The sequence below is a fragment of the Streptopelia decaocto genome (assembly GCF_964273445.1).
Source record: "Streptopelia decaocto genome assembly, chromosome: 17".
Lineage (NCBI taxonomy): Eukaryota > Metazoa > Chordata > Aves > Columbiformes > Columbidae > Streptopelia > Streptopelia decaocto.
In genome coordinates this window covers 4,623,100-4,648,798 of record NC_138672.1, presented here as the reverse complement: position 1 = coordinate 4,648,798, position 25,699 = coordinate 4,623,100, and the positions used below count along the sequence as shown (strand labels likewise).

Here is a 25,699-nt window from a genome sequence, read left to right as displayed (position 1 = left end):
GCGGGCGTGTAGCAGGAGCGATGCTCGCTGGCCTTGCGGGGGGCAGCACCAGGGCTTTGACACAAAGAGGCAGTGTTACCTCACGGCTGCAGCTCCCGGTCCTGCTCTCAGTCCTGCTGGGCTGCGCACAGCCCAAAACAAGCTCTGCCCTGCTGGTCCTGGAATTTAAATCATAGGCAAGCATGATGCAGAGGGATCCAAGCGGGCTGCGTGCGAGCCAGCCCAAGGCAGACACAGCATGGCTGCGTTCGCTTGGCAGTCTTTGCTAAGCGTGGCTTTACACCTGCTCTGCCAAGGCAAGAGGAGACCAAGGGGCTGTAATGGGGGATATAACAGGGTGCAAATCTGGGCTGGCAGGGCTGGTCTGCAGCAGAATTGGAGCTGGTGCCTTACTGGCTATGGTGCTAGCAATGTTTTCCTGTTCAGGTCTCTGTTGGGGTGGTTATCCCTTCACTGTGCATTGTTCTGTGGCTGGATAGCTGTTGTACACCTCAGACAGGCTTTGTCTCTGCAAAATGATGGTCAGATTTGCCAAGCGTGGGTTCCTGTGTTGCCAGCCAACACTTTGCTGTTAGGGTGGGAAGTTTTTGCCTCCTCCTTTGAGTGCTGCCCTGCACCCCATAGCAGCTCAACCTGATGCTTGCAGACAATTCAAGTTTTTAATAGGCTAATTCTAGCCTTAAGGAATGGTCAAAAGCAGCTCAGCCGTAACTACAAATGTGCCCAGGAAGGATGTGACAAGCTGCTCTGGTACCCAGGTGTTCAGATACTGCTGAGCGAACTTAGAGCCAGAGCTGTATCCACAGTCCACGGAGTAAATCAGCTCAGACTGAATGGGACCCCAGGGCCCAAAAGCTGGAGATACTGGGCCCAAAAAGTGATGCTGATTCAAATAAAAGAGTAAGTCACAAAAGAATTCTACCTACCCATCTTTTCCTCCACACTCTAGAGGCAAAGTTCGGATGCCATTACCTACAAGATCTGTCCCAGCTCAGACCAGCAATGTGCATATATCTCCTATGCAGCACACAAGTCCATAAAACTAGTTGGACATTTTTTTTGTTTCATCTTTCCAAAGGACACCTGCAGCACATCCCACTCCGTCCTTTTCTTGTAACACCAACAGCACAGAGAGTCTTTCAACAGCTTAATCTCCCAGAGAGCACTTTGTTATCAGCATTTTCCCTTTTTTTTTTTTAGCTATGTTTAAAAAAAAATACATTTCTCTTTTAATCTTTGTCTTGTGCAGAGCATTACATCTGCAAGCACCCACCTCCTGGTCGTGCAACACTGGGCTTTATCAGCACACAGCGAGCCCTCCAGCTCTGCCACCCCTTCTCCCTGCCAAGGCCGCAGGACAGGGCTGTTTCCCAGCTGCAGGGAGGTTGTCACAGGGGACCAGTGACGGTGGCAGAGCCCTGCACAGGCGTTCGCTGAACTCAGCTGCTTCCCAGCAGATCTTGTGACCTTTAACTTACTCCTTGGATTTTGGGATTGTTTCCCCCATGCAAAAGAAGTTTGCTCGTGTTTTCCTAGCGCGAGGATACTGAGTGCATCTGGGCTTTTCTGTGTTGGTGCCAATGGGATGTGTTGTTCCCCTGGACCTTGGACAGCCTTGGGTTCAGGTGATGGGGCAGGAGTGTGGTAGGGCATGACCTGCAATTTCTCCGCTGAAACTGGTGCTGCTTAACTCTTTTTCTTTAAAGTGGGCTTATCAGGAGTGTTAGGACCTTTCCCAGTTGTATGTCCTGAGGCTTAAGAAATCCCTCAGCTTCACAGCCCTCATTGCATGTCTCAAGTTGTGTTAGTGCTTAAATGGCCAAGTCCCTGCTGCAGAACCTGTGTTTGCAAAATTACCCAGTGAATTCAGGCATCTCCATTCTGAGGGCATCATAGAATCATTTCAGTTGGAAGAGACCCTCAGGATCATCGAGTCCCACCGTAACCTAACCTAACTCTAGCACTAAACCATGTCCCTAAGAACCTCGTCTAAACACCTTTTAAACGCCTCCAGGGATGGTGACTCCAGCACTGCCCTGGGCAGCCTGTTCCAATGCCCGACAGCCCTTTCCGTGAAGAATTTTTTCCTAATATCCAATGTAAACCTCCCCTGGTGCAACTTGAGGCTTCACTGGCAGAGCCACAGTTCCCATTGGCTTCAGCTGAACTTGCACCGGAGTAGGTCCATGTAAAATGGAGACACTCAAGGTTAGCAAATAACCTCAAGGTAGCTGCTTCTTCCTGGTAAAATAGACATGTTAAACCTGAGCTACACCCTTTCCCAGGTTTCCTATATAGTGAGGAGAACAGCATAATAAAATGGGAGAGAAAGCCAAGAAGTAGCTGCTTGGTTGTGCAAGTGGCATCTACATAGTGAGGTGGGACTTGCCATGGATGGTTCTTCCTGCTGGAGCTGTGGCCCATTTGGTGTCTGCTTGGTCTCTCCAGCCTGATGCCACTTCATACTGCCAAGGATATTTGCCTTGAGCACCTTCAGAACGAATGCTCCCAGCACACATTCCCCCGTCGCTCCTGGTCACCTCACACACACACTCACTTCCCTCATCAGGAATGAGATAAATTCGATTATACAGCAATATGGTTTCTGTTATGAAAAGGGGAAAGAAAATACCCTGGCTTTTCACTGAAAGCCCTCGGAGCCAAAGCTTATGTCATAATTTAAATGTTTCGGAAAAGAAAAAAAAAAGAAGAGAAGCAGAGGGTGAGGCTTTATGTTCAGAGGCTGGTGGATGGAGGGGGTGGAGGGTCAGGGTCCTGCTCTGATGGAGCGGGGTGTAGAGACCTGCTGCCCTGGCAGGGAGGGGTGCGAAGGGAGCCCCCATACAGAGCTCGGTGCTGGGTCACCGGTAGATGTTTGCCCAGACCCCTGGGGCCGGCTCGGTGAGGTGGGCTTGTTTGCTCACCTCGACTCAGCCCTGGGCTGTCATACCTCTGAATCAGCTTGTTGCTTTTCTTCCGTCTCTTCTCCTCTTCATTTCTGCTGAGGAAGCTGCAGAGCAGCAGCAACCTGAGCTGTGTCTGGAGCCTGCCAGCCCCTGGCATTGTTTTCTCCTTCCTCTGAACATCTCCCACTGCAAGTCGTCTTCTTGGCCCTACACTCACCTCCCTTCTTGCAGGAGCATCTGTCCCACATGGGCAAGGACTGATGTGTGTCCCCGCCTTGGGAAGCCTGTTCTCCAGGGGAAGTTCCTGTCTTAATAACAGCATCTTCTTGCTTAATTGTGAGCTTAGTTGTCCCAGAGCAAGTCTGGGATAATGCCCAAGAGTCACATCAATGCAGGTCTCCCTACTGTATGTCACTTTGCTGGGGGGTCTTTCCCATACCAGCATCAGGAACCTTAGTGCTACCCAATAGCCCTATCAACCCACTATCCCATAACCCTTATCCCATAGCCCATCTGAGGTGAAGTCATTTCTCCTCTAAATAACCTTGAGGTGTGCAGGTGTGTTTTGAGGTGTTTGATGAGGAGATTGGATAGATTGGATATTAAGAAAAATTAGGATATTAGGAAAAATTTCTTCCCGGAAAGGGTGTCGGGCATTGGAACAGGCTGCCCAGTGGTGGAGTCACCATCCCTGGAGGGCTTGAACAGACATGGAGATGAGGTTCTTAGCGACATGGTTTAGAAGTGGATTTGGCAGTGCTAGGTTAACAGTTGGATTTGATGATCTTGAGGGTCTCTTCCAACCAAAATGATTCTATGAGATGCGACGGTGCACATGTGGAGCAGCCTGTGATCGTTTGGCTGCTCAGCCCTGTGCCCTGGCAGCTGAAGCAAACCCTTCACGGAGAGCTTTCCACTCTGGGCACTGCGGGGAACAGAATATCCTAAATATCTCTGCAGCCCAGCAAAGTGCTGCACCTTGTGTTTCCCTTGGCAGTGTCCCCCGGCAGCAACATGTAGTGACATCCCTGTGGCTCTTCCAGTGCTTATCCAAACCCGCCTGATCACTGCTCCAGCAGAGCAGCCTTGATGCAGCCCAGCCCATGGCATGAGCCCCCCCATGGTGTGAAGCCCCCCCTGCATCGCCCCACACAGCTCCCCAGCTTTGGGCTCTGTCCCTGGCTTGTACCTGCTGCCCCGCCACGCGCCGAATTGTTTTCCAAGCGGAAACATGAGTTGAAGTATTAACTCCACAAGGGCCTTTCTGTGCAATGCGCCGGGATTAAATATTTATGTTGGCAAAAAGCATGTAATAGGCAGCTCAAGATCAGAGATAATGAAATTGAGGTGTGTGGAGAAAGGGGGGAGGCAGCGGGGGTCTTGCAGGAGCAGGAGGGAGAGGGACTCAAGTGGGTTGTAGTATGTGTGCATGGGAGATTGCTTTTGGTTTTGTTAATGCCCCACCTGTTTGCAGGGGGACCCCAGCCCCATCGCTGCGAGCTCTGCAACACATGCGGGAACGCAGAGATCATCCATCGCCATTCCCTGCGTGCACAGCAGTGTCGGGCAGGAGTAACTGTCACCCAGGTGACTTTAGCTTAGAGCCAGCTGAGTTGAGGCAGGTACCGTCCTGGGCAGGGAGTAACAAGGAATGAGACCTTCTCTGTGTCATCTGCAAACGATGTACAATCTGAAATCATTAATAGTGGTGATATAGGATCCCTCGCTCTTCACTGCAGTCAAGGTTACTTACTGGTGACCGTGTCCAATCAGGCAGCAATGTGGTTTGGATTATACAGAGGGCTCCCGATCGGGTCAGGAGGATGCTCATTGCGGTCACAGCACATAGAGCGAGAAAGGCCCATGCAAACCTCCATTGGGGCTGTTAACAAAGAACCCTGTGAGGATGGGCATTGGGGTGCACGGGGCGAGCAGGCAGAGGCGAAATGGGCAGCGGGGAGGGCGCTGGGCGATGCAGGGGGGAGGACTCGCTGCTCCGCCATGGGAGGAAAACAAGGAGCACGAGAGCAAAGGGCGCTGCTCTTTCTCAATTCATTATCTTTATGAGACAACAACATCTCTCTATTTCCCCCCAATGACAAATATCGTGGAAGGCGGCGCACGGGGGGTCCGAGTCCCGTGCTGTGCTGTGGGACTGCGGCCAGTCGCGGAGCCTCGGGGGAGGTATGAAACGAGGGATGAATGGAGTGTTAGGAGAGAATGGAAACTCTCCACGGGCTCCCGGGCTGGTTCTCTTGCGGGGGGTCGCTTGCTCACGATGACTGCGCTGTCTCTCATAAACACGCGTTTCCTCATCCCCGTTTGTTTCTCTCTCTTGTGCAATCTCTTGTACCAGACGGGAATGGGAGTGAGTCCCAATGGTACGTGAATGTGTTACAAAAAACCTTCCCGCCCTGCCACCAACGAAGTACTGAGAAATAACAACAGGGTTTAAAAGAAAAAAAAAAAGAAGAAGATGGGGGAGCCGGATGGGTTTGCTACTGGGCATGACTTATTCTCAGTGTAAACTCGAGGTCATGGGTCTGCTGGTAGTTTGCAGCATCAACCAGCACGCAGAAGCCCCGGGCTGCACCCAGTGCTGTGCATTCCTCTGGGAGAAGGAAGTTCCTTTCCCAGATGACTTCCAAGGTGAAAACATGGCACAAAAACAGGGGCAAAATAGCTTGACTGAAATCACATAGTCCTCAAACCAGGAGATGGTTGAGTCACCGTCTCTGGAGGTGTTTAAAAGGTGTGTAGATGAGGCTCTTATGGACATGGTTTAGTGCCAGTGTTGGGTTAATGGTTGGACTTGATGATCTTGAGGGTCTCTTCCAACCAAAATTACTATATGAAAAATGATTCTATGATTCTATAGTCCTAGCTCCAGCCTGCCTGCCCAGCACTGTCCCCTGTGCTGGGCTGATTCACTTGGGATGTGTGAGCAGCACAGCTGCTGCCAGTCCGTGGGCATCGGCCACGCTGCCCTTCTCTATTGATACTGCTTGGATAGAGCACAACGGGAGCGAGGTGTGATGCTAAGGTGTAGGAGCAAGGGCAAGTCCCACCATGAAACACAAGTCTCCTGGACTGGTAGGAAGGGTTAGAAAGTCTCCTGGACCTGGGCTTGTGCAGCAGGGATAGAGGATCCATGTGTTAGCTCTAACTGCAGAGGAAGAAAAGCTGCCGGGAGTTGTGCTCTTTCCACACAGAGGGGAAAGCAAAGGAAGAAGCCTGCAGGAGCGATGCCCCCGGAGCAGCATCTGCGGGAGATCAGGGCTGGCTCCGCACCTCTGCATGTTCGCAAGCGTGGCCACCACTGTGTCGGGCAGCGCTCCCGAATTACAGGGCAGCGGGTCTCTGGTCCCAGCAGAGGTCTGCTGGGGGTAGCAGGGCCATTCACTCCACGCTGGTCAGCTCTATAGCCATCATTTCAATAAAGAAATGATTAAAATGGGTTGGGGGAAGAAAAACCCCAAACATCTGTTTTACTTCAAATCAGAGAAGATTCCTTTGCTTGCAAGGAATGTGTAAATCACGCCGGGCTGGGAGATGTACATAACCCTGCCTGAAAGCTCCTCTGCACTTCAAACGAATTCTAACGTGCTTACTGGGATTTTGTTTTTTATTATTTGTTTCGGGTTCCCCCCTCGTCCTACCCTCCGCCCTCCTGTCTGCCTGCTGGAGCTGTGAGAACCTCCCGCCCGCTGCCAGCCCCTTGCCCTGTCCCCCCTCCATTCAGGGGCCTGAGGGTGCCGGGGGAGCGGGCAGAGGTGACCACGGACCTGACTGGCATCCTTCTGCCGGGGCTCACTGGCACACAGCATCCTGCTGTGCCACCATCCTCCCCCCACCGCGAGGTTGTTGCAGGGACCCGATGGCTCCGCAGCCCAGCGCGGGGTATGGATGCCTCTCGCTTGGAGGTTGGCACGTCGGGATCCTGCCAGGGATGCTGTAAGCGCAGCAAACAGAGGCGTCCCCCTCCTCCCAGCAGTTCCTTTGTGTGCCCTTATTGTTGTGGTGCTTTGTTTGGCTTTGTTTCATGCGGAGGGTGAAGCTAGGGCTGGGCAACTGTGCTGGGGACAAACCCAACGGAGATAGATGGATTGACAGCCTCTGCTCGAAGGGGTGCGCGGTCACCCCCCTGTGCCAGCCTACTAAGGTGACTTGCAGCAGAGGAACCACCCTCAGGGCAGAGGACAGGCTCCGCTCCCTGCGGCCCATGCAGCCCTTTGCCTTTCTTCTGAGGCTGTCAAGCAAGAGGCCCCATTGTGGTGGCTTCTATAAGAACAGTCAGCCATCGGCTCGCTTGTTGTGGACCACCCACTACTCCTCAGATGACACTGTCTTTTGAAGTCACTACCAGCCTGGGCTGGATTTCAACCAGCAGCCCAGATGGAAGCCAAGTCCCCAGGAGGATGAGAACAAGCCCTTCCAAGGGGTTCTCCTGGCGTAGCAAACTGTGGAGTGTCTGGTTCTTGTTTAGAGTGACTGTGAGGTTGGGAGGGGCAAATGTTTCCCAATTTGCCAAGGGTCACAACCTTCCTCTCCCCCCATCTCCCCAGGACTGGTGATGGCCAAGCTTTGCAGAGCGTTGGTAGGTTGAATGGCTGGTATGGTTAGCTGAGAACATTTCCATTGTGGCGCTCACTGCAGGGGTCCAGGGCCTCATTCGTCTCTCCTTTCTCCCCGGCACAACTGGAGGAAGAGTTTGATTTATTCCTTCTCTCCTTCTGAGCAGCCTTTTCGTCTCCTGCAGCCGCAGCCTCCCCGAGCCCCGCAGGAGGACAGCAGCTGTCCCAGGAATAGCGCGAGGATGGTACTAAAGTGATGTGTCTCTCTTGGGAGACCCACCCGGCATGCAGGACTAGTGCTTTCTGATGAGGCTGAAAGCCACCCACCCATAGACTCGTGCAAAGAAGACAAGAGAAACCTCTGAGTAATGACTTAGCCCAAAACACGAAACCTTCACAGAGACAGGGCTGGAGGCTTTGGGGTCTCTGTGGGACAAGGAGCAGGATTGTCCCAGACCTGAGGGGAAATCAGAAGGTGTTGCAGCAGGAGGGAGAGAGGATGCAGGTGCTGCCTGGGGGTACCCGAGCCCAGGGAGGAGACGGAGCTTTGGGGGGATTGTGGAGAGCTGGAGGGATCCATGGGCATTGCAGTGCCCGTGTGAAGGCTGCGGCAGGACCTGAGGGACGTGTGGGAAAGCCCTCCCTGGCCATGCTGAGCCCAGGACAGCTCGGTACCTCACTCCGCAGCCTGAGCAGGACAAGCCCCTGTGGTTTGCAGCCTCAGGCATCAATCTGAGCTATGGTGTGATGGGAATTGTTCCAGCAGCACAGGCAGCCGTTGGCAACTCCTTTGACCTTTGTCCAAGGGCTTTGTTAGGGATCTTTTGGTGAGTCTCAGAAGAACAGGGACTCTGGTGCGTGACAGACTGATACAAGCTGCTTTTACTTCACTAGATCCAAAAGCACTGGGATGTAGTGGCTCGGCACCACCTCCTTCTGGTTCTTCACCAAAGGACATCAGAATTCACATCCTGGGTGACCTGGGACCTTCTCTGGCCTTGCCACACAGAGAGGGGGGACACTTTGGCCCAAGCCCTGAGACGGGCTGTGGAGATCGTGTAGAGCTGGGCCAGTTCTCACTGCATTGCCTGTATAAGCACATCTGTGAATCTTCATCCTCACAGCCAGCAGGACGAAAGCGAGGACACAACTGCCAAGAAATACAGACCTCAAACACCCTCCCTCTGCCCATCCTCCCCAAAACTGGTAATTCCATAGTGATCCTGCTTTTTCTGCCATCATCCTGTCTTCAGAGTTCAGGGACCAACCCTATGGGATACCCTAAGGGTCTGCTGGGCATCTTCAAGCTAATAAAAGACTTATTGCTCTTTGGAGCAAGCCAAGGAGCTAAAGCCCTAGGGTTGCAACACAGGCTGTGTTAATGTTATTTCATGTCAGGGCGGCTTTTTTGGGCGTGCTGTCCTCCTGCCACGCCAAGGAGCTGTTCTCCCATCTGCATCCCGTCTCGGTCAGAAGCTCTGTGCTGTATAGCCCCTCTCTCCAGGGAAGCTTGCTCAGCTCTTCCTTCATCCATGGTGTTAAAGCTGAAAAGATGTACTCTGAGCACGAGCCGTGCTCTGGGCAAACAGAAACCTTATCAAGGATGAGGAACTAATTATCTGCTCCTTGCCAGTGGTTGCAAGGAGCAGGGGTGACAAGGAGAAGATCAAGGGCAGGGAGGCACACGGGACACTGCTGGTGCTCTCAGCACCCTGAGGACATGGTGACCAGGAGGGCTGCGCTGACCATGCTGCACCTTCTGGGTGAAACCACGGCCCTGCTGAAACAGGCTGGTGTTTTTTCCCTCGGTTCCAGTGAAACACGTTTTTGCCGAAGGTGATCTTGGCGCTGCTGCGTGCAAGGTGTCCGGCTGGCAAAGGGGCTCCTTGTGGGATCTTGGCCCTCCAACACAGGGATCATTCAGGAGCAGGGCTCTGGGGAACAGGAGGTGGCCTGTGTATCAAGGCGCTCTTTCACAGCCATGGTGCTACTGGGAATCGCTGCTCTGCTGGAGTTTATTGACAGGGTTTCGAGGAAAATCTTGGGAAAACGAGAGGCTGCAGCTGAGGCTGGGAAGGTGACGTCCTGCTGGGGATTTCTCTAGCAGGGAGGCAGTGGATCCAGGCAGTAGCAAGAAATAGTCAGGATTTTTAATTAATTTATTTCTTTCCCTTTCATCATTTTTTTGGATCTTGTTCAGCAGGGATCTGAAACAAAGAGATTGATGAAGTGCTATAAGGAGAGAGAGCTGAGCGAATCCGCATCGCAGCTCGGCTCAGGATTGCAGCGTCTGCCACGGGCGCGGAGTCAGGGACCAGGCTGCACCTTCCCCAGTGCAGGGCTGGGCTCTTCATGGCCTTGCAGCTCAGAGACTGAGGGCAAGCTGAGGAGACCTGGAGCAGCGTGCTGTGCTGACCCAGTGCCACGCAGAGACGGCATTTCAGTGCCAAAAGTCACAGAGCAGCGTTTTCCCGTCCCTCAGCACTCAAACTGGTAGGACTCCAGCAGAGCAAATTCATTCGCGCTACATGGGGATTGACCGTGCATGTAGACGTGCTCAGCAGTCTCCTGCGATGCTCTCTTTCCCCCGGCATCTCCCCAGGTAACCTTGCAGTGTGGATAACCCTGGGTGACTTGCCCAGGGTTGTCACAGGGCAGAGGTGGACCTGTGACTGTGTCACCCCATCCCCAGCCCCACAGCTGCTCCACCTGCCCTTAGTCTCTCAGAAATTAGATCTCCTGCACCCTTTTCCAGAGGTCTCCTTGAATAAGCAGCCCCTTACTCTGCAGAGCAGCCTGTGCTCTTCCTCCTACCAGGAGTATTTGATGGGCACTGTTTTACATGCTTCCAAAAGGCATCACACACCTGAGGCATGTTGTGGCAGGTACATTTATTTCCCTCCATCTGAGAACTGTAGTTTGGTGTTGTTGGGAGGCATCTGTTGGAGGATAACGATTAGTCTCATAGCATTTGCTGTCCTGGAAAAAAAAAATGAAGGTGTGAATTGTGAGAACAGTTTACTGACAGCCTTGTGTTTGCACAAACAGCAAAGCTTCAATACTCTGGCATGGCACCAGCATCACTGCTAACCTGTTCCTCCATCGCATGATGGGAGCAGGGTCACTTGTCACAGATGGTTAAAAGAAGCCCAGTTATAAGAGGTACTTTTCTTGTTGGTAGAACTGTGAGGAGGGCTTTCTTTTTTGTTTGCAAGATGGTGCTATCTGCCATGTCTTTATTGCCCTTCTGCAGAGCCATAAATGGTGGCAATGCAGAGCAGAAGATGTCGGTCCTTTTGCACAAGGTTTATGATATATAAACAGCAATTCGCTGGGTGGTGGTAGCAGGTTGGTGTCACCTCCCTTGGTGCCTCTCCCCAGCATGCACTGAGCTTCTCCAAATCTCCTCTTTCGTGATGAGCTGTCCCCTTCTGCTGTGCAGAAGGCATGGGGAAGCTGTGATTGACCAGAGAGTCATGACAGAATGTGCATGTAGCACCAAGGTGATGCGATCTCAGCCATGGCAGGGTTTGTGTTACCATGCTCAGCATCACGGCTGGCAGTACCTGCGCTGCCATTGCACCTTGTGTGTGACACCGGCCAGGTCTGCCCTGCGCCCAGCTCCTGCAGCCGGCAGCAAAACAGAGTCTGGTGACTGCAGGAACAAGGCGCCAAGCCCAGGCTCATCTGCCAAGCTCCAGCCAAGCCCTGCTGGCAGGAGCATCTTGTGGTTGCACCACTTCGGAAAGCATGAGAGCATATTTCTGCATGATGCTGGACTCTGGAGCAGCGTCTCTGCCCTGTCCCCCATTTAGGTGGTGCGAGGATCTCCTTAGGACACCAGGGTTTGCCACAGCCGTTGCTTTTGGATGCGGCCATGGGTGTTCAGCAGCTCCTCATCACACCCTTTTCTCTGCAGTCCAGGCATCTTGTTTGTCATACGGCATCTCACTAAGCAGCTGCACAAGCCCAAAGGCTTCAGGAGGAGCAGTTCACAAGGCAGAACAGAAATGCCTGTGGTATCTCTGTAGGATATAAAGACATCAGCCACGGAGCTAAGGAAGGTCAGACGCAGAAGTCCTTATCTCCCTTCCCGCAAATAAGGATCATGAGTAAAGCACTCAAACATCATGAGCGTCATGAGCTGGAGTTGAAAAAATATGAGCCGACACTTTCTGGGGTTTCATTATCAGCCTTATGTTCTTGTCTTTAGAATTTTGTATTTTAGTGGGGGGTTGTTTGCAATGAGAAACAACAGAAACATATTTTTCTATTTTTTTAATTTTTTTTTTTTATGCAATTGACAGTCTTCCACAATCATTGGCTTCCAGGAACCAAAGCTTTAACAGCCCCCCATCCGCTTTCTCTTCCTCCCCTAAGAAGCATCTTGAGCCTAGTGATAAAATCCAGGCTTCAGCCAACGTTGGGTGGGGTATCTACAAGGAAGGTGTTGCTGACATTTAATGAGGCCACATGTTAATTGCTTTCTGTCTCCCTCTAAAAGTTCCTTCAGGTCCCAATAGGTTTGAATATAGTAGTAAACATCGAAGCGGCATCGCTTTATAGGACTCACATGCTGTGTTTTGCTGCAGAGACAGCAGCATTTCCAGGCACGGAGGGGCTGATCTCTGCCAAGAGCGTATGTGCTTCAAGTGGTGAAATGCTCTTTGGAACCTCTTTGGGCAAAATATATCTTAGTATTTCTAGAAAAGCAAGTGTGCGTGTATGATCTTGCTGAGGGCACGGGTGAAAAAGAGGATCAGCTGTGAGATGGTAGCAGGTAGCCCCAAGCTCCTTTGGAAAGCAGAGGGAGAACATGAGAAAACGTCGTGGGGAAAGTTGATTGCTAAACAAAACACCTCCAGGTTAGGAAGGAGGCTCTGCCAGATTGTAGCTGCCATATGGCATTCCAGGTTGTCTGACGTGGTTTCGTGCACTGAGTGTGGGTCTGAGACATTTTCATTTCTGGCTTTGACTTCACCCCAGACATCTTCTGCCTTGGGCAAAACACTTCAGAACCACGCTTCGGCCTCTTTTCTTTTTCTTTTTTCACAAATTATCAGAGTTGGCATAATCATGTGCAGTTCCATCATCGTCAGTGGGGATGCTGCCTGCTCTCGTCCTTGTCCCAAGACGCTGTACGTAGGTATGGCAGGAAGATCTCCACGGCGTGTTGTAGAGCTGGACTGCAGCCTGCCATGGCCTCCTGTAGCTCCATCCCTCAGTCGTGTTGGCTTCAGTTTTCCCCTTATTTGCCGTGCAGACATCCCCATCCCTCCCGTAGTCCCGCTCCGTGCCCTGTTGGGTCTCAAGCTGGTCCTGTCCCTGCCGGTGGCTCCTTGCCTGCATCTGGTGGAGTTGTAGGTGCAACAAGCAAGATCAGCCTCTTAATGCCGGTTTACACTGAGACGCAGATCTTCACACGCTCTTCTCTTAATTGTCTGTTTCCCGGAACAAAAGAAAAAGAATAAACCCCAGCACTCTGCGCTGTGCCATTAACTGGCTGTAAAAGTGTTTTGCGGCAGAGAGGCTGGATGGTCAAGTGGTTTGAGAATAAGACTGGAAACATCATCTCCCGAGTTTCCAAACCGTTCATGTCACTGAGCCTCTCTGGGGCACAATGCTTCACCCCATATGTCTTTGTTTACCATCGATAAAACAGAGCTATTAATACTGCTGTGCTTCAGGGTGATCTTTTGGACCGCAATTAATGTTAAAACCTTCTGAGATCCCTCTCTGGAAGGAGCTGGAGAGGTGCAGAGGGCTGCGCGCTGCCGGGGCTGCCAGCTTCCACCAGAGCTCAATTTATTAGCGCTGATTCCAAAACATCTCATTCAGAGTGAATGGAAATGCAGAACTTTTCCTCTGAGGTTCTTGAAAGAGAACTGGTTTCAGGTGAGGTAAAACAACTGTATTTCTTTTCTCAAAAAAGGAATTTTTGACCAGATCAAAATCTCTTTGATTCTGATGTTTTTCCATTTACATGGTGGTTTTTTTTTTTCTTTATATCATCTGAAAAAGTGATGAAATGAAGGGCTTGTTTGTTGATATACGTTTTTTAACCCAGGCCTGACCAGTACAGATGCTCTTGCTCTTGGCAGCTGAGTGACTTTGTTTCTGTGCATGCTGGGCAGAGGGGAAGAGTGCAGTCAAAGGGCTGCTGCAGGTCTTCAATATCACCCCAAGGGCAGGATGTGTTTTACCGCCCTGCCAAGCAGAGCTGCTCCCTCCTGACCCCACTGGCAATGGGATAGGTGATGTGGGCACTAATTGCCGAATATTACAATTATGTTTTGATAAAAGTCTGCTGGTTTTCAAGGAAAGTGCTCTGGCACTGATTGCCTGAGAGCTAATGGAGCCTCCCTGACTGAGCCGCTACAGGCAGAGCAGAGGTTACACATTAGCTGTGCTCAGCCTTTTGAGAAAGAAAACACAACACAAGCTCCGTGGCTCAGCGAGTGACCCCAGGATCGGGATGGAGACCAGCTCGCAGCAGTAACCTGCTCGTTAATCCCTCTTACTGCTTGTACACAGTAAGAAAATTGTTGGCCCTGAGGGTGGTGAGAGCCTGGCCCAGGTTGGCCAGAGAGGTGGTGGATGAACCATCCCTGGAGACATCCCAGGCCAGGCTGGACGGGGCTCTGAGCAACCTGAGCTGGTGAAGATGTCCCTGCTCATGGCAGGGGGGACACTGCGGGGAGCTTTGGAGGTCCCTGCAACCCAAACTGTTCTGTGATTCTACTCATTGTGAACCCCTCATTTGCTGAAGAGAAGAGGAAGGATGGTGGCACCTCTGGGATGGGATGCAAAGCCCTGCAGTTACACTCCTGCCCTGAATTCAATATTACCCTATTGCTCTGTTGCTGTCCCTTAATTATAGCGGGAGAACAGCCTGTGTGTGGTACTTGTGAAGTTGCACAGTTGCGGACATCCTTCCTGAGATGCTCCCACTCTGAGCAACATTCCTTGTAAATTAAGGAAAATGATGTCATGCCAAAGAATTAAATAGCATCCCCTTGGGTGAGCTCAGCATGTGCATCCCCTGCATGGCCCAACTTTGTGAAAATGGGAGTTGTCCCTGCACACCAGTGGGTTCCGTGGCAGTCTTCTGGCGTCCTTTCAGACAGCAAGTATTGTTAAGGAGCTAGTGCTAATTGCTCAGAGAGAATATGTCCTGTGCTGGGAATTGCTACCGTGCAAATGTCAGCTCTTATCAGCCGCGTGTGGGGTGTGCAGGGCCCGCGGGGAGCAGAGAGGGGGCTGGCGGTGCTTGTGTGGGGGGTGAGGAAAAGGGAGGAATTGCTCCTGTCCCCTGGAAGAGATGCTGAGGAGTTAGGACCATTCCTTAAGTAAACACACCTCAGGTCTCAATCCCGTTTAAGCTTCAGCTGCTTTTATGGTACTCTTTGCGCTCCCTTGCAAGAGCTGCTCGGTTTTACCTTACAATAAGGAGCAGGGCTGTGTTATTTCTCAGGAGCTGGGCACCCCACCACCCGCCATCTCAGACCTCCAAGGGGTACAAGCCAGCTCCTGCACTTTGTCAAAGCCAGCTCGAATTTCCGTGCCTGGCTCCGAGTGAATAAATACAAACTGATGCCTTTTGGGAGGGTGAATGGAAGATTGTCACCCCTGCTGCGAAGAAACATTCTCATTTTGGAGCTTTGACATTCTGACCAGGACTTTGAGCTCAGCATCCTGGGACATCCCATGCAGCCACAGCCTGTTTATTCAATGCTTCGTCCAGCCATATTTTATTGTCAGATGCTCTCCATTAGCTTCAAGTGTGAAATTATCATTCCCACCCTTTTACCAACCCCACCCTGGTGAGGAAATGAGGGAGAAAACAACCTCAAGGGCCGTTCGCAGGACTTGTACAAGCTGTCACTTGTCAGCACGGAGCCCGCTTACAGCAGGAATTACTGCTTCACTCTCAGGAGGGCCAGAGAGCAGCCTGGCTTGCAAACACCACAGCATTAAAGGTTTGCATTGGTGCCTGGCAAAGAACTCCGGGGATGTTGGCATCCTTTTGCAGGCAGGCAGCTGCAGGATGCAGCCCCGCAGGGCTCCCAGCGGGAGGAGACGCAGGACGGGGACACAGTGTCCCCCAGCCCCTTCCCCTGGTGCTCTCCTAAGCCTGAGATCATCTCACATCTCCTTGAGATGCCAGCACTGACTGATAGCAGCCTGGACCGCATTTTTCCTTTCCCCGGTGAAGGCCGGTTCCCATAACAACCTGGCGGTGTGGGACTCAGGGATAAAGACATTCTTTTCCTTTTCCTTCCTGCCTTCCAGATTTACCCTCTACGCGGTGGATACGCGAGGGAGACACTCGGAGCTGAGCACGGTCACCCTGCGGACAGCCTGCCCGCTGGTAGATGACAGCAAGGCTGAAGGTCAGTGTTCAGGCACCTAGTTTTCCACAGCAGAAGACATTTCCTGCTAATTTTGCTTTTCGTATATTCATTGTACTCCTGCAAGCCCCTCCAGTCCATCCTCTCACCATGTGAAGGCTCCTGTAAATTCACCCATGGGCACAGGGGCATTAATCTGGGGAGGGGTGACAAATTGCAAGAGTGTCCAGTGGTAAAGTCCCCTTGATTGGGGAGCTGGTGGCTCCTGTGGTCCTTCCATGTGCATCCATCCCCACACAAAGCTGTTGAGAGCCGATAACTTGTGTTTTGCACACATCCTTTGGCAAAAGAGCGATTTCTTCTTGCAGAAGCGAGAGAAGCAGCCCTGGCTGTGCTGATCAGCGAGCCGTGTGGGACACTGTCGGCTCCGGGTGTTTAAAGTGATGCTGGTGGCAGATGCTTTGGTTCTGAAACAGAAACACCCAACCACTTCTGCACATTGGCATGTTCCAGTTTTGAAACCCATGCCATTTGTTCTCACGCCCAGAGTGCCTTGCTGCTTTTAAATTTAAAAATATTCCTCTCAATGAAAGGCAAGTTACATGTTTTCTTTCTTGTTTGCCTTCTGTTTTGGAAAGCACGCCGAATAAAGTTTTCATTAATGCTTTGTTTCATGTTATTGCTTAGCATTCCCAGGAAAAATGAGCAAGTGTCAGACTAGAAAAAAAAGGAAGGAAATGGGATTTTAATTTTTTTTGTTTCCAAAGAGAGATACTTTTCTACAGCAGAGGTTGCACACCCTTGTTTAATACCTCTGAGCTGCTCTAGTCGATACCCACAGCGACATGTGCTGTATTTCTGGCTCAAGCACCATTTTGTTATCAACAATGTTATATTCTTCTGACCCTTTAGCATCATAGCTGTGCAATTGCTTTTGTTTTGGTGACTTAGGGAAGAGCTTGCCTGCCCTACCTGGGAGAATAAGGCGGCGTCCCCCAGTGCTGGCAGCCCCCTCCTCTCCTCCTCCCGTTCCCTCATGGAGTGTTGCTGCGGAATCACTAAACGCTCCCCAGGTCACCAAACCCAGCGCCAGGCAGCCCCGAGGGACTGGCAGCCGTCCTGCCGCTCCTGCCAGCCCTGCCAAGGGCTTTGCTCCTCCTCCTCCTGCATTAGCACCTTCTGGCTCTTCATTAATCCCATCCCTTGATCCTTTCCAGAGATAGCTGACAAAATCTACAACCTCTACAACGGCTACACCAGTGGGAAGGAGCAGCAGACGGCCTATAACACGCTGATGGAGGTCTCCGCTTCCATGCTCTTCCGCGTCCAGCACCACTACAACTCACACTATGAGAAGTTTGGAGACTTCGTCTGGCGCAGTGAGGACGAGCTGGGCCCCAGGTACCTGTCCCTTCCCCACATCCCCCCTGCCCCACCACCCGGAGCCACCCCTCTGCTTGGCAAACGTGGGAGTGAACCCCATTGCCTTCTTGTCACTGAGATAAATCCCCTTTTGGTGGTCACCAAGCTGTCCTGCCGTCCCCCAGGACCACCAGGTCCTGCTCAGTCTTTTGATGAATGCTTGATGGGATGTCTAGCAGCTGGGTGGACTTTGGATGAACGGGCATCTAGCAACCAGGGTGAACCACGTGGGTGATGCTGCGGATGAGCTGAGTGTGTTGGAAAAGGTGGGGGGTGAGGGGCAAAGGGTGTAAATTAGGTCTGGGATGTAGTGAAGGATGCCTGTGAATGCACAGCACCTTATCTGCTACTTATATACAGCTTTATGCTACAAATATTTTCTCTTTACTATACATTTCATGCTCTGGGGAGGGCTGGGAGAGGATTGTTCCTGGGAGTACAACGAACAACTTCTCCGGAAGGACTGCATTTGCAAACCCCCAATGTACAGCCAGAGGGGTGGGAAGACTCTTAAGAGGTCACAAATTAATGGGCTGCGTTGTATCCAGGGGGCTGGCAATGTCCCAGCCCCTGGGGACACAGCCTGAAAAGCTCAGAAGTAGCCATATCCATCAAGATATCTTGAGATCTCTTACAGGATTCAAAAAGCCTTGACCTGTTTTGAAGCTTGTAGAGACATAGTTCATCCAGTGTCCTCCTCTAACATGTTCTCCGGGAAGTTGGAGCAGAGGAAGGTGGAGAACAGGGTCCTGTAGTCCATGAGTAACTGGAAAAGATTGTCCTTCTCTCCCCCAGCTTCTGTCTATTTGATGGTTGTGACTGAGGATCTGTCCATAATACCAGCATGAGAGCTCCTCACAACACTTTATGCCCCTCCTGGACAGAAATCTAGGCTGGCCTGGGGCTTGTCCTCCTACAGAGATACCCCTGGTCATAGTTTCTCTGGTAGTTCCTTCGCCTCCGGCACAGAGCCACTCTCATCCTTCCTCCCTCTTTGAAGACACTGCAGACTTGTTTGTCCTTTTCGATTGCTTCTCTCTCTCTAAATCCCTGGGAACCATCACCCTCCTCTTACACATCCTTATTTCCTCCATTACTTGAGATCCAACACACTTATTGAAGGATGCTCTCTAACCTGATACCTGCAGCGAGCAGTGAGGTTTGCAAGGTGACATTTAAATTGCCCAACTACACCAAGCTACATCTGGAGTCAGCAGTCGATTCGGCTGCTGTCTGCCATCCTCGCCGAGCCAGATGAGCTCCTAGAAGTGCTCGTGTGCCCCTGTTCTATACTTGAGAATTACGTGGCTTGCAGCCAAGGGGAAGCATCTCTAAATGCAGTGGCAGCCGGTGCCAGGCTCTCGACGAGAGCGAAGCTCTGCGTCCAGCCCGGCTTCGCAGGGAGCTTGGACAGGAACGGAGGCTCTGACGTAGCAGCAGAGTCAGGCAGTGCCAGGGGAGGCCATCTCGTAACACGATTTTAATTGACGGACTGTTCTCCTTCCCAGGGGGACGTTCATTTTCGTACCTTGAAATGTTTATCAGATGAGCCTCAGATTCGCAGTAAATGTTCGCTCATAAAACTGAGCGACAAGAGGGAAGTTGATTGCCTCCGTGTAATAAATACATCACACTGGAGTCCTCGTGAGCCCAGTTTCCATGAAAGCCACAGGTTACTGCAAACAGCTGCTTGCGAGAAGACACACTGACAGCCAGATGTCCCAACCAGACGGTTTACATTAAGAAGACGTTAAAAACTTAGCTCATAGGTGGCCCCAAACCAGGACTTTCTGTGGTCAGCAGCATCTTGGCACCTGGCTGTGCCTCATTCTGCAAGTCTCCTTTAGCAACAACAACCCCTTTCCTGCACCCCCCATTCCTCTTACAGACACCAAGCGAATCTCACGGAGTCAATTCGTTCCAACAAAACAGAAGAATCTGTCTAAACCAGTGAAGGTTTAACGCTACTGTACATTCAGACCTTTGGATCTGTGCAGCAAGAATGCTTCCTGACACAGCGACGGGGAGATTTCTCTATTTTTTTCTCTTACTGTATTTTTAGGACAATTCTTATGACCACTACAAACAGAGCCTGGCTTTTAGAAGAAGGCGGGATGAATAATGAAGTTAAAATCTTTCCGTGCCCCTACTTGTGGGTACCAGCAGCAGTGGGGTCAGGACGTGGCAGCAGCCCAGGGCTTGCAGCCTCTCCTTTGCTCGAGCCAGTTGCCCAGGCAGGGGGCCGGGACAGCCGCGGGAGACGGAGAGCATCTCCAGAGCAGCTGCCTTCTGGTACCGAGGGGGAATGCAATGTACTGATGGGAGGCTGTGATAAGAGGCCATCGAGTCCCGGACTCATTGTCCTCTCAGACGAGGGTCTGACAGACCCAGGTCAGTTCTCAGTAGAGTGGAAAAATCTGAATTTATGACAAAATCACCCCATATGGGAACACAGCAGCCAGGCAGCCATTCTCTCCCTGCACCAGTCCTGGGAATCTCATCCCTCCAGCTCAGGTATAATTTCTTCTTTGCTTCTTCGTGCTGGTTCATTCTCCTTCACCACCTTCCTCCCAAGTGAGATAGGGCACTGTTTTGCTGGCTCTGGATGTGCTCTCAACCCACATCAGCCATCAGGGTGAGTAATCGCTGTCCCCTGTGCATCTAGGGGACAAATGTCCCTGTGGCAGCACCCCCAGGGCTGGGCAGAGCAGGAGGTAATGTCTCCTGCTCTTTGGCACATCCTTGCAGATCTGGGGCTGGCAACCAGGGACCTCGGTGCTCTGTCCCCTGCGCAATCACTGCACCTCACTCCCTCACCCTGGGGCCACCAGTCGACACACAAGCCCTTGCAAAGTGCCCTGGCAGCAGCCACCCCTCCCCTTTCCATTCCCCCACCACACCGTGAGGTACCGCAGTGGGAAGCAGGCGCGTAGAGCCGTCACTATTTTTAAATCCCCCTCTCCATCATTTATGACTATGGCTGTGACCTCTTAAATCCATCACTTAAGTGGAGATCAGAATCGGTCCCTGGCTGGCGCCAACTTAAAACAACAGCCCCTGTGGTGGGCACGGGTCCAGTGTGGGGGCTCACGCCAGTGTGGGGGCAACCCCTCTCCAGGCTGTGGGGTGAGGAGGAGGAGGTTTGCTTCATCCCTTTGGGAGCTGAGAGCTCGGGGTCTGGCCACAGGCAGCCATGAGAGTCGCCCCCCTTGCTCGCTCCCCTGCCGTCCTCTCCCAATTCCTGCCCTTTAATAAGGCAATAAATTACCATTTCTGGCAGGGATGAGGTTGGTCAGCATTTAGGAAGATTTCATTTCCAGTATTTGAAAAGGTGGTCGTTCTGACCCGACAGCCCTCCGCAGGGAGCACTTGGGTAATACCCAGGGCTTGATTTATGGTGTTAAATTGGCAGCCCAAGAACTGCTCCTGTAATTTATTACCCAGCCTTCACCAGAAAGCCTCTCTCTCTTTCTCACCCCTCCCCTCCCCCTCTCTGTCTCTCTTTTTCCTTATTTTTTCAAAGAAGAAACAGCTGACAGCTGAAAGCTAAATCTAACATTTACACATGACTTCATTACCCCACTAAAATAAATGACTCAAAGCAGTGAAACCCATCAAAACTGGGGCTTTGGCACCAGACACCAAAAGCGAGGGGCCTGATTCCCTCCCTCCCCATCACGCTGTCTCCTCCTTGACCACAGTGCAGCGTGTTTTCAGCATCTTCGTAGGGCCAACCCATCGTGTGCTGCATCCCACCCTTCAACATCGATATTTTTCCTGGGACCGACTGCATCAAGCACAGCTGTACATGCACCAGATGTGTGGGGACCAGCTCCACAAGGAGCACATCAGCAGGTCTGGATGGGTTGTCTCCTCGAGCTGCTCCTCACACATAGGAATTTTGGCCTGGATGAGACCTGAGTATGGATCAAGAAGCAACGACAATGTGATGATTTTTAGCAAAATCCAGACGATCATGCAAGTATGGTGGAGAAAGTAATGAGAATGGGAAGGCAGAGAAGGACAAGGGAGATGGAGGCAAAGGAATGAGCACATTGTGGAAGGGAGAAGTGAGAGGTGGGTGAAGAAAATGAAGCTATGGAGGGGAGAAGAAAGGTGAAGTGGTGAGAAAGGAGGAGAGGAAGAGAAGAACTTGGCTAGCAGATGTTTAGGTGTGTGCTGGGGATTCCTTTCCTTATGTTAAGGCCAAATCATGATTACCCATCGCTGGGGTTTGCTCGAGGGGTGGCCATGGCCACTTGTTGTCACTCCCCTCTTGTTGTGACTAAGAAAGGCCTTGTGGCCAGCTGGAGTGGAACCAATCTGGAGGAAAATCCATGGGGTTGCTTGGTTGGCCTTCAAATGGACAACTTCGCCATGTCAGCCTAGCATTCAGCCCCACAGACACCTGTAGCAGCACAAGGAAATGGCCACGGAGAAGCTGTGGAAGGGACAATATCTGCTTTTTGCAGTAGAGGTGATTTATGATAAATAAAAGTGACTGTGTAGCTGTGGCCTCAGAGAGATGATAGCTATCATTTTTGAGGAGGAGGGTATTCTGGCTAAACGCTCTCCTCCCAGGCACTCTCAGCTCACATAAAAGTCCATCCCGTGAGCTGACTGTGGAACCTGCGCTTGCTCAGTCTTCCCTGAAAAATAAAGGGGAGAATCAGCACTGATGTTAAGGAACCGTTTCTCAGCATTAGGCTGGGTGAGCACTGAAAGCCAGCTCTTGGCTCTAAGGACAGGTTAGACAGATACTCATGAGGGCAGGTTCATCCCAGCAAGGAAATGGCACTTTTGGTCCCATCCAGCACCAGTGACTGTGATTTGCTGAAGCTTGTTAACTGTAGTGACAGTCATTACAGCCTTTGATTTGGTGCTGAGCTTAGCTTTAATCAATCAGTCTTTACTGAAAGCATCTAATGCCATTGTGGAATTTCATAACCTTTCAGCTGCAGGCGTCCAGCAGCGCAGGACCTGTTCTTGGCAGTGTGTCTGGTCTAGACATGCGGTGGAAGCACTAGATGCTGTAGAAGGTCGGGTGGCTGCCATGGAGAGTTGCATGAGCAGAGGTGTTCTGTCAGAGCTGGGCACAGCTCAGCCCAGGATGTCATCATTATACGTGTGTGTACAGCTAAGGAGGCTCGAATTGCCTAGTCAAGCTTTTCTTTATAGATTAAATCGATACATGGGTACCACTTAGTGCTGTCCAAGAAGGGCCACCTCCTTTTGCTCTTCCACCTTCCCGCTCCGGAGCAAGAGCTCTGCAGCTGCTGGTGATGCCAGGATGTCATCTTGCTGCTGTCTCTGCCCTCTGCTCTGGCACTGGGGTGGCTCTGGCCAGCCTGTCCCTGTTGTCCCATCCCCGATGTCCCGTCCCTGGGGTGCCTGCGGGTTTGCGGCCGTATCGGTCTCCCGATGCTCCCCCCGATGGGAGCTCCCAGCCCAGGCTGCAGCACTGCTCAGCTCTCATCATCACATAATCCCCATGTTTATGCCTTTCGGACTGACGGCGCTGCCCCTGACATATCATTATCGGGAATTTACATTCCTGTAGGAACTGTGAAATCCCTGAGCCCTGTATCCAGAGCTTTCCTCTGACACCGGAGGGAGAAGAAATAATCTGTGATCTTGAGACTTTCAGACCACTGAAGTAAACCCTTTTCCCCTCCCTTTGTTTGATTTAGCACTTTGCAGACTCCCATGAGGGGATTCTCGGTTTCTTATGGGTTTATTTTGTTTTGTCTTAATGTGTTGTGCTTTTATTCCTCTCTCTTCTAGTGTCAGTCCTTTTGGGCCATTTGCCTCCTGGAGACTTGGGAAAACAGGATAGGGAGGGCTGGGCTCATCAGTTGGGAGCCGTGGGGTGCTGGGGGTCTCACCACGGTGTGGGAGGGGCAAGCGTGTGTGCTGGAGCCTGCCAGGAGCACATGGTGGTGATGATGACCATCCAGCCAGAGGCAAACAGTGTCCCCAGGGCACCCGAGCTGCTCTAATGGGTCAGACCTGAAGTCCCTCCAGCCCCCTTGACCTGGTGCCATGAGATAGTATAGGTTCACAGACTCACTTTGGTTGAAGAGACCTGCAGGATCGTCAAGTCCAACAATAACCCACCCCTGGCACTACCCCATGTCCCTGAGAACCTCATCTCCGTGTCTGTCCAACCCCTTCAGGGATGGTGACTCCAGCACTGCCCTGGGCAGCCTGTTCCAATGCCCCACAGCCCTTTGGGGAAGAAATTGTTCCCTAGATCCAACCTCAGCCTCCCCTGGCGCAACTTGAGGCCGTTTCCTCTGCTCCTGGCGCTTGTTCCTGGGGAGCAGAGCCCGACCCCCCTGGCTCCAAGCTCCTTTCAGGCAGGTCAGAGATCAGAAGGTCTCCCCTCAGCTCCTGTTCTCCAGCTGAACCCCCCAGGTCCCTCAGCCGCTCCCATCACACTTGTGCTCCAGCCCCTCACCAGCTCCGTTCCCTTCTCTCAGCCTGCTCCAGCACCTCAAGGGCTTTCTTCCCATGAGAAGCCCAAAACTGATCCCAGGATTTGAGGCACATCCTCATCAGTGCCCAGTACAGGGGGACAATCAGTATCTACACCCAGAATGTTTGGGCAAAACAGTTTCTCTCCATGTGAAACAGGAAGGACAATGTCTTAGGTCGCGTTCATTCTTGTCACGAGACAGAGCTGGTGGTGGAACCCAGAAGTCCTGGTTCCTAGTCTCCTCTTTGCATTGCCCACCCTGCTCTGTCTCTATGTCTGTCTGTCCACTCCAGGAAGGCACACCTGATCCTCAGGAGGCTGGAGAAGGTCAGCAGCCACTGCTCCACCCTGCTACGCAGTGCCTACATCCAGAGCCGCACCGAGACCATGCCCTACTTGTTCTGCCGCAGCGAAGAGGTCCGGCCGCCCGGCATGGTCTGGTACAGCATCCTAAAGGACACCAAAGTAACGTGCGAAGAGAAGATGGTCTCCATGCTGCGCAACATGTACGGGGAGTCCAAGGGGCGGTGAGGGAAGGTGCAGGCCTGGAGCTGCGGGAGGCCAAGGGACTCCGAGGAGTCGAGGACTCGTGATGTGCTGAGTGGCTGGTGGGGTTCGGGGTCGGGAGTGTTCGGAGGGGGTGGAAGGGGACAGCGAGGCCAAACAGGACTTTCTCATGCAGACGGCAGAGAAATAAGAAATCAGCAAGTTGGACTTAAATTTCTTTTCCTTTTTTTTTTTTTAATTTTTCAAGAGAAAAAAAAAAAAGAGAAATTATCTAATTTGACTCAGTATAAAAGCTTCTCCTTTTTAATCTTTTCTTACTGAATTTCCTGGACTACATGCTCCAAAACCCTGGGAGGAGGAGATACCCGCTAGAGGCCAGGGCCAGCAGAGGGGAGCTGCTGGGTGCAGGGTGACCCCATCCCTGCCTGCACTGCCACCGGGAGCTGTGGGGCGAGTGGCCCTGGTGCTGTGGCAGCTGAGGACGCCAGGAGGAGGTGGCACGGGTGGCTGGTAGCCACGGCGCTGCCAGCAATGGCCCCCTGGGGATGCCAGGCGGGTGCGAGGACACTGCAGGTGAGCCGTGCGTTTGTACAGCTCCGAGCCGAGCGACCAGCTCCGGGCGCAGCCTTGGGGCGCGAGGCTCCCGGCAGCTTGTTCTGTGCATTAAAGGTTCATATTAAGTTCCATCTTCGTTGCCTCCTTGGTGGTTCTTCCCAACGCCATCTCACCGCTGCGCCTGTAAGGTTTCAGGACCGAAGAGGACATCACCAACGGTTGTCCCTGTGCTGGGATGTGGCTGAGACAAGGGGCTGCATCTGGAAGCCGGCGCTGACCCCAAGAGCTGGACACGCAGAGAGAAGGGGGGAGTGCAGGCTCTTTGCGGAGGGTCCTGTCCCTCCCCAACCCCCAGCTCAGGCACCGGCCCCGGTGGGAGCTGGAGGCGTGTGGGAAAGCCCAAGAAGGAAGCCAAGGGCTAAAAAAGACGTGGAGAATCTGGTTTCTTTTACTGTCAGATGTGGGTTAGGCTGGCCCAGGATCCCTGTGGGTAATGGATTTCTCAGCCTGGTAGCCAAACCAAAAAGTGCAGGAGGGTGAGAAGGGGAAAAAAAAAAAAAACAAAAATCAGATCAGCCCAAAGCTATTGCTTTTTAAAGCAAAACAACGAACCTGGAGGGGGAAAAGGGAACAGTGTGGGTTGAATGAATCAGTTCAGTCAGCCCAAAGCAAATAGTTTTGTTGAGTTTTTTGGGTTATTTAACCCTTTAACGTAAAAGCAAACAAGCAGGAGGTGAGTTTCAAAATGAAAATGTTTTGAAACCAAACAAAGGTGCAGGATTTCACGTGGAAGAAGTTCAGCCAGAGTTGTTTTCCTTCTTGAGCTAAACCTATTTGCCTGATTTGCACCCACTCAAATAATTCTGATAATTTCTCCCAAACTGCTCTTTCCCCCCTGGCCCCGCT

General features: G+C 52.0%; 1 protein-coding gene across 1 annotated transcript in view; it reads left to right on the top strand.

Annotated features, from left to right (window-relative positions):
- Positions 1-24,274, top strand: part of ASTN2 (astrotactin 2) — a gene marked incomplete at its 5' end in the record, with an annotated part of 312,614 nt that extends 288,340 nt beyond the window's left edge. Inside the window, 3 exons of the mRNA XM_082067996.1 lie at positions 15,773-15,873; positions 17,049-17,232; positions 24,025-24,274. Coding sequence (XP_081924122.1) covers positions 15,773-15,873; positions 17,049-17,232; positions 24,025-24,262 — 523 coding nt within the window. The 3' untranslated portion in view covers positions 24,263-24,274. The remainder of the gene's footprint in view (positions 1-15,772; positions 15,874-17,048; positions 17,233-24,024) is intronic.
- Positions 24,275-25,699: the final 1,425 nt, after the last annotated feature.